This window comes from Rhinolophus hipposideros (assembly GCF_964194185.1).
Source record: "Rhinolophus hipposideros genome assembly, chromosome: 20".
Taxonomy (NCBI): domain Eukaryota; kingdom Metazoa; phylum Chordata; class Mammalia; order Chiroptera; family Rhinolophidae; genus Rhinolophus; species Rhinolophus hipposideros.
Window position 1 is genome coordinate 38,815,976 of NC_138066.1, and position 12,925 is coordinate 38,828,900.

The 12,925-nt window shown below is 43.0% G+C and overlaps 1 protein-coding gene across 1 annotated transcript in view; it reads left to right on the forward strand.

Moving 5' to 3' along the window:
- Positions 1–574: 574 nt before the first annotated feature.
- Positions 575–12,925, forward strand: part of LOC308488372 (leucine-rich repeat-containing protein 37A-like) — a gene marked incomplete at its 5' end in the record, with an annotated part of 34,258 nt that continues 21,907 nt past the window's right edge. The window contains 6 exons of the mRNA XM_081028035.1: positions 575–1,087; positions 1,613–3,237; positions 5,604–5,675; positions 10,513–10,584; positions 11,269–11,340; positions 11,999–12,079. Coding sequence (XP_080884161.1) covers positions 575–1,087; positions 1,613–3,237; positions 5,604–5,675; positions 10,513–10,584; positions 11,269–11,340; positions 11,999–12,079 — 2,435 coding nt within the window. The remainder of the gene's footprint in view (positions 1,088–1,612; positions 3,238–5,603; positions 5,676–10,512; positions 10,585–11,268; positions 11,341–11,998; positions 12,080–12,925) is intronic.

The window sequence follows — 12,925 nt, forward strand, 5'->3', positions numbered from 1 at the left end:
TCCTGTTACGGAAACTGTGGAGTCATCACTGATTCAGTAATAGCCCCATTCTAACAGAGGAGTGAATTACTAATCAGACATGGATACTGGGAATTTAGAGGAAATGGTGACATGTTAGAACTAACTGTAAGGTGTTTCCCTCCTACCGCCCTAACTGGCGTTCCTTTTGTAGGTCAGCTACTTTTCCAGCTACTTTCCTGGAAGCACTATGGCGAAGGGGAGGAAGAATGCCTCTCCGATTTCAGCTTTGAGGAGGAAGAGTTCAGATTGCCCGAAGTGGACTAAAACTTCTGAATTTCCTGGGATGCCAGGCCCTGGGGCTTCCTGGGGAAGTTCTGCACCACTCCCCAACCCCCACGTCCTTGCACCACCCCATCCCCCACCCCTGGGCTGCTGGCGTCCATGGCCACCCTGGTGTGCAGCCTAATTCCTGCCTCCACTGAGGGGGAAGGGGACCCCAATGGGAGGTAGTTGTCACCTGTGAAAAGGACCCCTCTGACCCTGGTGATTTTGGGAAAAGGGCTCCCTCCTTTGCAGAGCCCATGACAGTCCCCGCCTAATAAAGGTGGTGACAATGAAGGGTGTGACTCCAGGTGAGGGCGGGGCGCGGGGCTGCTCAGGGCTCACAGGTCACAGGCTGTCAGAATGGTCCAGCTCCCGCTTGAAGCCACACTGCCCTTGGTCGCTCGCTGTGCACACGGACCTTCGACGTTCACACCTCATGTCCCAGCTAAGCCTCTGCGCCCCAGCGGTCATCTTCACGTGGCAACTGCTGTGGCCGCTGGTCATGGCAGCTCAGCCTCTGGAGTTGGCCCTGGACCCTGTCCGGCTGACCTCTGATCCCCCAGGCCCAACCGAGCCCCGGGTTTTACACTCCTCTGACCTCCCACCCACATCACCCCATGTGCTCACCCCCCCTGCAGACCCGGGGAGCTTTCATTTCCTGGGTTCTTCCTCCGCTGCAGCCCAGATGGTGGCTTCCCCTGAGGAGTTGACTGAGCCTTTGGTTCCTTTCCCCGATGCTGCTGGAGAGCTTCCCCCAGGGCCAGATCGGCTTGCTGCTGGACTTCAGGATCCTAAGGACAAGGTAACCCAGCATCACAGGCTCCCAGAGGTGGTTCAAAGCTCAGCTGGGATCAGAATCAGGCCCACGTGACGCTGCCTCCTCCACTTGAGATTCAGACTGTAGGTCTAGATCAGGCTCACCACACATTTGAAATACTTGTTCCACCTCTAGGTAGTGCCAGTTCAAAGCCAGCAAAGCTTATTGTGTCACCCCCACACCTGGAGCAAGAGCTGGCCCAGCTGCCATGCTTGCCAGAGTTGTTGTTGGAACTCCAGGCCAAGCGGCAAACACACCTCAGCTCTAGAGCAGCTACAGGATGATTATTTAGATCCCAGTATGGATGTCATTGATCTGAGGAGAAGCTACCTGTGGATTTCCGGGGGGAGGGTGGGTTGGGGGGGGCAGATAAACCTCCTGAGCTCCCTGAGAGGCCACAGCTCAGCCTGCACAGTCCCCTGAAGAGGATGAACCTCCTTCAGTCCAGCAGGAAGCCCCAGCTCAGCCTACAGAGGCCCCTGAGGAAGGGAACCCTCTCCAACCCCTCAGGAGGTCCCAGCAAAGCCTGCAGAGGAGGCTGTAGCTCAACGGTTAGTGCAGCATGAGGGAAATATTCCATCTCCAAGTCAGAATGAAGCTCAGCTGCCATATTGGAGTCTGGTGGTGACCGTAACTCCAGAAATCACTAACAAGGTTGTCATTTCTCCAACCCAGCTGGAGGCCCAGGCTCAGCCCTCAGAGCGCCCTGAGGAAGACGAAGCTTCCCCACTCCAGATGGAGGCCCAGGCTCAGCCCTCAGAGCGCCCTGAGGAGGACGAAGCTTCCCCACTCCAGATGGAGGCCCAGGCTCAGCCCTCACAGCGCCCTGAGGAGGACGAAGCTTCCCCACTCCAGATGGAGGCCCAGGCTCAGCCCTCACAGCGCCCTGAGGAGGACGAAGCTTCCCCACTCCAGATGGAGGCCCAGGCTCAGCTCTCACAGCGCCCTGAGGAGGACGAAGCTTCCCCACTCCAGATGGAGGCCCAGGCTCAGCCCTCAGAGCGCCCTGAGGAGGACGAAGCTTCCCCACTCCAGATGGAAGCCCTGGCTCAGCCCTCAGAGCGCCCTGAGGAGGTTCAACCTACTTCAACCCAGCAGGAGCCCCAAGCTCGGCCTCCAGAGCCTTTTGGAGCTGAACCTTCTCCAACCCAGGAGGAAGCCTCAGCTCAGCCTCCAGCGGCCCCTGAGGCAGAATCTTCTCCAACCCAGCAGGAGACCCCAGCTCAGTTTCCAAGGGAGGTAGAACCTTTGGCAACCCTGCAGGAACAACCAGCTCAACCTCCAGAGCATGATGAACTGAGAGTTTCAACTCCAGCTCAGCCTCTAGAATCCTCCCCGGGTGTCCTAGATCAACCTTCAGTGCATCCTGAGGTCACATTGTTCCCTGTAGGTTCAGGTGAAGCTCATCACCCAATGTCGCCTCCTGTCACAATGAAATCTGTGGATCTGGGGCTTTCCATAACCCCCGAGCCCACTGAAGAGATCAAGACTCCTGGCCAGCAGGAGGCCCCTTCACAGGCCCCTGAGAAGACAAAGTTGTCTCCAGTCCAGCAGCGGGCCCCAGCTCGACCTCCAGAGCCCCTTAAGGAGGCAGAACCTTCTCTGCCACAACAGGGGGTCCAGGCTCAGCCTTCCGAGGCCCCTGAGAAGGTGGAACCATCTCCAGTCCAACAGGAGGCCCCACAACAGCCTCCAGAGCCACCTAAGAAGGTTGTAGTACAACCTCCATTGTATCAGGGCGTCACCGTTCCCCCTTTGGACTTGGGCCTGGCCGTAACTGCAGAGCCTACGACGGACGCTAAGTCTTCTGCAGCCCTGACCAAGACCACAGCTCCGTCTCCTAGGCGCCTGGAGGTGACACTTCCTCGTCCAGAGCAGGTTCAGAGCCAGCATCCAAACCCGACTGAAGTCACAGTTCAACCTTTGGACCTAGAAGTCACCGTAACTCAGCAACCAGAGTCCTCTGAGACACTTCCTGCAACAACTGAGCAGAGTGCTTCCAGAAACATGGACATCTGTAAGCTGTGTACCTGCACAGATGGGACGCTGTCGTGCACAGGTCTCAGCCCAGAGCAGCGGCTCCGCAGAGTGCCTGAGCTCGCGTCCCACAGCTACAACGGCACCTTCACCATCGTGTAAGAATTCGCTTTCCTCATTCCTTCTCTGCATCCTGCCTGACATGCAGCCTTTCCCTCAGCGTCTTTCTGGACCCTTCTCATCTCCCCAACCCACGCGACTGACTTTCTGTTTTGACTTTAGGCTTGTCAGCTATTTCTTATCTTCATTCTCCTTCTTACTGTTGTTCCCCTCTTCTCAAGTCTTTCACTAGTAATTGACTTTATTAGTTTTCCTTATCAGTTTTTTAAGTCCCATCATTTCATTCCTTAAACTCTACTCTCCTGTCACTTTTGCTCCATCATCTTTAGAGCAACTTGGCCGTCGCCGGGTCGCATTGGTAGTGATACAACAAAGTGCTTAAGCGTGGAGATTCTAGAGCCAGGCTGACTGGGTTTCAACCCAGGTCTGTCATTTATATCTTTGTGACTCAGCTTCCTCATTTGTAAAATAGGGGTTATCATAGTTACCATGGCATAGGATTGTTGTAAGGTTTTCCTGAGTGAATACATGTAAAGCACTTATATCAGTGCCTACCGTGTGTGTGTGTGTGTGTGTGTGTGTGTGTGTGTGAGCTGTTATTATGATTGCATCTCTCAGTTACGCCCAGAACTCATGTTTTATAGATAGCCCCCATTTTGTGCCCAAGCCAGGTTAAGGACTGTGGCAGCCTCAGACTTACGACATTTTCTCTAGAACTTGACAATGATAGGGGGGAAGGAAGGGAATACACATAAAAAGGAGGTGAGGGATAATTAAGCACTGAAAGAGATACAGACCATAGGTGGTATCTCACCAGAATCTGTCGTCACTGTGGTGTGGGGGTCAGGGAAAGCTGCATGGATTAGCTGGAACTTTCGCTGGGACTTAAAGAATGGCTATGATTTGTAAATAGAGGGAAAAAGGTGAGTACAGTCTAGGCAAAGCCATGGCTGCAGGAATGATGAGGATTTAATAGACCGATGGTCTGACTGTGAAGAATTGGGTTAGGAAGCAATGAAAGATATGATTATGAAAACCTTGGCTGTCAGCTATACGGGTTTGAGAGTTCCACTGTGAGATAAGGAGAGCCACTGAAAGTTTTCAAGCAAGAGAGACAAATGATTAAAATAAGAGGATTATTTTAGATTCCATATGTAGAGTGGTCTGGAGAGAAAAGCTTGATTCAGGGAGACCAAGGAAACGCTCTAGCAATATCTAGGAGTGACGTGAAAAGGGGCTGAATCAGAGTGGTTGTGACAGGAGTAGAAAGAAAGTCCTGAGACCACTGTAAAGGAAGAACTGGCTAGAGTTGGGGACGGGGTGTGTAGGAAAGATAAAAATCAAATATGACCCTGTAAAGTTCCCGTTCTGGCTGATGAGGAGAATGATGGTGAGATAACAGGTGGAAATACAGCAGTTGGGAAGGAGAGCCAGTTTGAGGGAGACGAGTTCAGTTCTAGGCATCTTTTATTGGTGAGCGTAAAGCAACCAGAGGCCTCCGGTTGTGGAAATGCCCATTAGGCAGAGGGGCAGACAGGTCTCTGACTTTGTGTGACTGTCCTGAAAATTGTGTATATAAACGGGGTAGGTAAGTTGCTCCTGAGGAAAGAGGACAAAGCAAAAGATAATGATTCCCAGTCATCCACAGCATCAGTGGCTGAAACCAAACCTCAGGATGTTAACAGTTTTTTTTAAACATGTGTAATTCATGGCTACATTCTCACTGTGTTTTTTGTTCAAGTCACAGAAATATTAGGATAAAATGTGAAAATCCCGTCCAACCCTCGCTACCACTCTTGTTGTCATTTTGGTGTGTGTCCTTCCTTCCCATCTCTCCTTTGCGCTTCCACCCCATGAGGTAATACTTTTCTCCTTGCTCAGTGATTTGTGCTATTCTCTATGCAATATGTCTTTGAGCTCTTTCCCTTTCAGTCCCTTTCATTTGAAATTGCCAGGATCCTCTAACCCCTGGAGAGATTTCACTAGAGGCCACTAAGCTATACTTTGGTGTGGCCTGGCAAAAGTTTTCTTCATATGTATTTGTTAATCATTATTAATGTTTTTGCCAGTTTTCTGTTGAATGGTTTATCATGTTTTCATTGATTTGTAAATAGTCATTTTAGACACAGAAGTGATTTTGGAAAAATGACATTCAAAGTCATTAACGGGCATTGCCTACCCAAAATAGGGATTCATGCTCTGAGGAGATGCCTCATTGCTTGGCCAGTGGCCCCACAATTATGTCTTTATTAATTTTGCAAACTGGGAAGCTGATAGCTGTGGGAATTAGAAAGCTGGTATTTTCTGCTTGTGAATATTCCCTACCAGTCTGCCATGATACTTTTACTTATTCTGTTCATTCTTTTGCTACCTATTGAAGGATATGAACTGTGTTTCTTCACAGAAATTTACAAGGAAACTCTATTTCTTACATTGATGAAAGTGTATGGAAGTCACACCGTTGGGATGAGAAACTGTGAGTATGTTCTCTCTACCTATGAATACAAAAACTGACTGCTTGGTAAGGTCCTTCTTGGTCCAGAATTTTAGTCAATCACTGTGAGATAAGGTATTTCCCCCTCCATATTTCAAATGAATCTCTATTGATTGCAATTCTATGTTTATTTTTAAATTTAAATTTGGGAGAGAGTCAATTTAAGCGGATTTTCTATTATGACAAATAATACATGATTATATTCTCAATATATAGAAACGAAATAACAGGCAAATAATAGTGACAATCCTCCTTGTGCCCTCGGCCCCCACCCCTGAGGTAAAAGCTACTCTGAGTTTAGTATATATCCTTCCTGACCTTTTCCCATGCATTTACTCACAGGCTTATTTACAGATAGCAAAATAGGTTTGTTGTGTGATTTTCATCCTTTTTTACACAAATGGTAATACCCTACAACTTGATTCTTTCACCTCATGATGTGTGTTAGGTTACCTTCCTTCCCAGTACATCCTGGGGAGTTACCCCATTCACTTAATCTCCTGCCTAATATTCCATAGTGTGGATGTATCACAGTTGAATAATTCCCGTACTGATGATGTTCAGATTATGTCCAGTTTTCTTACTACATGTATGGTTGCAACAAACATTCTTGTACATGCGTTTTTGTGAACGTCAGCAGGTGTCTCTGTAGAACAGATATTTACAAATGGAATTGTTGGGGTGAAGACTATATAGACATAAACTTTTAATTGCCCTCAAAGAAGTTGTACCAACTCACACTCAGGTCAATAGGCCATGACAGCATTCATTCCCCATACCCGCCACCAGTGCTGTTCTTCATTTGTCGCTGATCTGATCATGGGTGAATAAAAGGGGTCCCATCTGATTTGAATCTTTGTGTTTAGTTGTGAATTTGATTATCTTTACATGTTTATTGAACATTCTTTCTTCTCGGAATTTGTCCTGTCCTTTCCCCTATTTCTGTTGTTTATTTTTTTTTTATTGATTTGTAGAGAAAGTAAGTTTAGGCATGCAAGTGTTTGGGGGAAAATATTTACATTAAAAGTAACTACCTGGCACTTTTATGTGAGAGTTTTTGTGTCATATTAGTTCAACTTCAGTAGACAAGTCACAAATGACTTCTGAATTAACAATAAAAGAGAATAGCGCTAGTAATCTAAAAATAGGAATTATGACCACCCTAAAATAGATCCCTCTCTTAGTCTGATATCTTATTGGTAAGGAGAAAATGCTACAACCAGGCAGGTTTTTAAACTTACCAGTATGTATTTCTTTAAAACTATACATAGTTTATATTTCCCATGACTGTCTGACTTGGAGATTTTATTTCCCAAACTTGTAAAAAAGAAAACAAGAAAGTCATTTGGCACAAGAAATAAAAAACATTTGTTTATTCTGTTAGAGGTTAATCATGGATGTTTCTTAAATGTTAGTTCATGCCTGGTTTTGGTATCTTCATGGTTAGAGAAAATTTTAGATCTGGTTTTAACTCTGATTCCTGGTAGTTTTAAATTTTGTGCTTCAGGCAAAATGAATATTTGGAGTTCTACAGATCAATGTATTTTATACCACTTAGTTGCTTATTTGAAGTTCTTTTTGGGGGAATTTTTTGGTGACTGACTCATTCTTAGTCTAAACTTTCTTTCTAGGTTAAATTAATTATTTTCAAAAATTTACTATCCAGTCATCCAAACAACTTCACAAAAAGAAACCCAATTGATATAAAATACATACATGCTCCTTAGTTCCTTCCTGTCTTACCATGATATTCAAACTCCTAACCAAACAGTCTGACATGGGCATCAGCCAATCAGAGAAGACGTTGTCATAAACACCTGAGGATCAGCCCCATCTCTTCTCTGTGCTTATTGTTTTCGGCAGCTTTATATTTTTTAAAAAACATAATTAGTACTCAGCCATAAAAAAAAAGAAATCTTACCATTTATGACAACATGGATAGACCCAGAGAATATTATGATAAGTGAAATTAAGTCAGACAGAGAGAGACAAATACCATATCATCTCACTTATATGTGAAATGTAAAGAACAAAACAAACAAACAAAAAGAGAAATGGACTCCTAGAAGCAGAGAACAAACTGATGGCTACCAGATGGGAGGGGAGGTGTTGGGGGCTGGGTGAAAAGGGTGAAGGGATTAAGCAGTACACATTGCCAGTTACAAAATAGCCATGGGGATGTAAAGTACACTGCAGGGAATATAGTCAATAATATTCTAATGACAATGTATAGTGCCAGGTGGATACTAGAGTTATTGGGGGATCACTTCATGAATTATATGAATGTCTAACCACTACACTGTGTGCTTGAAACTAATAGAAAGCAATACTGAATGTCAACTGTAACTGAAAAAAAATTTTTTAACAGGTCTCACAAAAACATCGCTCTGAAAAAAAATAGTTGTAAGAGGTATAGACAACTTTCATTTTGGCTTAGTTTTATTTCATATATCATTATTTCCTATTACCATTTTGTGTATCATCTATATTATACACAGACAGTTTTGTTCCGTGATTGGGAAAGTAGAGTTTTTTCCAACATTTTATAGTTATGAAAAGGGTTACTATAAACATCATTGGACATATTGATTTGTGTTTTCTTCTCGGATCATTTTCATGGAAATATGAAACCATTACTAACAGAGGTGAGAACACAATCAATCATAGCATCACCTGTTGACCCTTCCTTCTTCACACAGATTCACACCCTCATGGCTGTTCCTTCTAATGTTGTCGATTTCAAATTGAGGTCAGGGTCTTTGTTGCATTCTCAGGACTCAGAGTTCTTTGTGGGAATTAAAGTTTTTGAGTTTTTATTTTCATGATCTGTTTTCGATGTGTGAAACTATATTCTGTTCAATACAACTACCTCATAACTGAGAACTCTCCTTGATTTCAGTTGCAGTTTCCAGGCAGTAAAATGTTGTAAAAAGCTATGAGTAAAGCATTAAGCTATCAGAAAATAATTAAGTTATAAGATAGAATTCATTTAAATACATGACCAACAGACACTGTGAGGGGGAAAGTAGAATGTTTTAAATGCAGAGCACAATAGAAATATTATAGTTTCACAAGGCAACATAGCATGTTCTCAGCTCCTCAAGGCTCCTGAAAGATGTACAACTTAACATTAGCTGCAAGGATGGGGATTCTCCCCGCAAGAGACACTTCCTTACCTTTGACATCTTCTACAGTTTCTTCTGTACTGGCTCTCTCCTCCCTCACTCCTCTTTTGATGACCCTGACTATGTGCTTTCCTGCTCATCAGCTATAGGAAACGGGTGCAGACTCCCCCCCCCCCCCCGACCCAAGCATGTTTCTAGTCTTTACTGCGAGGCTAGGTAAAGCAAAGGCCTTCACATTCCTGGGCTGACCCAGCTGTCAGGCTTGTCTGTGGATCATTCCTGTCCCTTCCTTTTTCATTATGGAGATATCATTGGATGGACCTCTCAGTTTTCTCACTTGTACTATTCATTAGAAACATAATGCAAGCCACATAAGTAATCTTAAATTTTCTGGTAGTCACTTAAACAATAAAAGTAAAATGAAACAGTGAAATAAATGGTACTATGTTTGATTTAATCTTTATATCCAAAATATTATCATTTCAGCACATAATCATTTTTTACATTATTATCAAGATATTTTGCATTTTTTCACATTAAGTCTTCAAAATTTCTAAAGGATTGTCATTTCTATATGTAATCAGTATAAAAATGGTTAATGAGAGAGTCTACATTCTTTTTTCCACACTAAGGCTTTGAAGTCTCAATTTGGTGGCTAAATGTGTATCAGAAATACTTTATCTGTATTTAGATTTTATAAAATTTACAGTTGAAAAAGTAACATCACATACTCAACTTGTTGCTAGCATACTTCATGTTTTCTAATTGCATTAGCTGTCAGTTTTTAAGTTTAAATATTAAATCAACTAAAATTAATTAGGTTAAATATTCAGCTCTTCAGTGACACGAGCCTCTTTCAAATATTCAGCAGCCGCATGTAGTGGACGTGCAACACTAGACACTGAAATTCACCACACTCGGCCACAGGCGACAATGTAATGGCTTTGCACAATCATGTTCAATGAAGGAAGCAACATAGAAAGTAATACAGCTAATAGGAGTCCATTTATGTAAAGTTCCAGAAGAGGCACAAGTAAACCATTGTTTATGGCTGACATTTAATAGGTGAAAGTACATTACAAAAGCAAGGGTATTTTTATCAAAGTCAGCACAGTGGTCACCTTTGGGGAGTCAGAGAAACGGGCGCGCTGGGGCTTCTGGGATGCTGGCAGTGCTCTATCTTGTTATGAAAGTTGTCACACAGATATTTGCTTTATAATTATTCAAGTGAACGTTTATGTTGCATGCATTTTATGTACATTTTAGTTCTCAAAATGATTTTTAAATGGGGTAAAAATGGAATGACTTTACTTGCAGCCCTGATATAGTTCTGTATAAGAATTCCGTAAGATTTGGGGAAAGAGAGGAGGAAATGGCAATTCTGCCAATGTTGGTGCCACCCAGAGTTATGTTCTAACAGAGACTTCGTGATCTAGAACGCAGGCATAAAGTATCCAATTTGTTGGGGACACTGGATAAGGGTGTGTGTGGGGAGTGGAGCGAGATGGACACAAAGGAGGACACGAGGAGAAAGGTTTGACTGAAAACAAAGCACAGCTCACCAGCCCCAAGTTCAATCAGACTTAGGGTATTTCGGTGGCACCATTCCCCAGGTTCCCCCACAGATAGTCTGTGTGGTAAATACTTGTAGTTATTTTGCATTTTGATCCGGAAATAACCTTTTCGTTTTTCAGAATTCTCAGCGAAAATAATTTGAGTGAATTACATAAGGAATCATTTGAAGGCCTCCTGTCCCTCCAGTATTTGTAAGTTAGTTTTTTATATTTATTTATGAGTTTTTAGTTACATTAGCAGTAATATAAGTAAGGGTTTCAAATGAGGTAATCTCTACGGTTTCTTTCAGCAATAAAATTCCAAATTGTGTAAGTCTGTTAGGGCTCCAGCCCATCCCCGCATTAAATACCTCAAAAATGAATTTCTATTCTTACGCTAGAAAGCCGAATTAGTTCAAAGTGATGTATTAGAGGAATAACTTCCTTGCAAGTTATGTGAAAGGGTATCTTTTATTTCTTCTGGTATTGATTGGCCTGGAAAACCAGAACCAAACTAAGAAAAGTGTGTAAATATGAGGTATTCCTTTTAATATTAGAAATTATAATTACATATAAAAACTTTGATCTCATAATCCAGAGTTTGATGAGACCACAAAAGGTCATGTAATCAATTCTTCTGCTCTCAGGAAAGAGTACCTTCAAAATCTATCAAGATTATATAGTTGCATGTTTTATTTATGAAGACCATGAAGGTGAGATTCTCAACAGTTGAGGGCAGAGTTAGGGACTCTGGAAGGTTCAAATAACAACTCCTAAGTTTAGAGTTTAGACAAAAGCTACTTCTTCAATATTATCATTCGAACCTCTACTAGTTATTCCTACTAATTAGACATCTGATAGCTAATTGGGGCAATATTGTTCTTTTACTTTTTCTAGAGATTTGTCCTGCAATAGAATAGAATCTATTGAAAGACGTACATTTGAACCGCTACCTTTTCTGCAGTATATGTAAGTTATAAATATAACTTCCTTATATTGGGAGTTTTATAAAAGTTAATTGCAAACTTTGTTGTTATTTTTTTGGAAATATTAACATTTTGTTAGTGGAAAACTACTGAAATTATGTAGCGAAGCCTTTTGTCTCTAGCAAAGATTAGTGTGAGAATTATCTCACAGATCAGAATGAATTGTTCTACAGCACAGGTTCTCAACCAGGGTGCTTTTGCACCCAGGTGACATTTGGCAATATCTGAAGACATTTTGGGGTGTCACAACTGTAATTGTGCTACTGGCAGAAGTGGCCACGGGCCAGAGTTGCTCCTCAACATTCTACCATGCACAGGACTGCCCCCCCATGACAAAGAATTATCCAGCCCAAGTGTCACTAGTGCGGAAGTTATGTAACCCTGTTCTAGAGAAATACCAATCCTTTAATACGTGTATTTACTGAGCACTTACTGTTTTGTATCTAATGCACCACATGTGTAAACATGAAAGTATAAATCATAAGCAAATGTCTTCCACAGGGAGATTGTTTTTAGTGTATGGAGGGAGTGTTGAGGGTGTTTCATCACATACAAATCAGAATCACTGCCAAAGGATAAACATTCTGAAAGAATATCTTTTATCTTCTTTTGCTTGTGTCTTTTTTGTTTGTTTTTTATAGAAATCTTGGCTGCAATTCAATCACAGAACTGAGCTTCGGAACGTTTCAGGCCTGGCATGGAATGCAGTTTTTACACAAGGTGTAAGTGAAATAGGAGATGAATACATGTGAAAAAAAACAAACTACGTGTAACAACATCATACAGTGATTGGTTAGCTGGGCATGAGCCCAGTATGAACTCTGAAAAATATGTCCTAAGATCCATTCATTTTTTTTCACATGAGGAAACAAAGGTACAAAGAGGCCAAGAGACTTGTCTGACTCATGGATGGCATGCTCTCTTCCCGCGGTACTGATCTCTGGCATGGGCAGTAAAGGCACGAAGCCAGTAACACTCGAAGTGGCATTGGCATGGGAATCCCAATGGTGCTGCTCCCATGTGTGAATGGTCCTTGAAATCCCACTTTTGAATGTAACTTTGATTCCTGCTCGTGGGCAACGCACCTAACTGCTAAACTGTATGCAGCACAGAGCTGGAAGGATTCATTCAGTGCAGAGTTCTCTAGGGAACGAAAGGTGCGGGTGCTTCCTCAGCCACGAGTGTCTTTGAAATGGGAAAACAGAAAGAATTCCTAAAAACCTGCCCCAGGGCACTTCTCTCCCCAATCACCTAGAACATTATTATTCAGAAAAGTATATGCCTCTGATGTGAATTATCTGTGGGCAATGGGAACCTTTGAGTTACGGAAAAAGATGCTGTTTCTATTAAGTTGTAGTATGAAAAAGTACTCCTAAAGAAATACATTGCTGTAGCTTCATTCCAATTCCTTTCCTGACTATTCCTCAGTAAGAACAGTGGGTTTCATTCCCTTTCAGCTGGAAAATGCTGTGATTTCTCTGTGACAGAAGCAAACCATAGTGGGTACGTTCAATGGTCTAAAAGGGACTTTAGATTCAGGTGAAGATCTTCTTGTAAACCTGACTTTG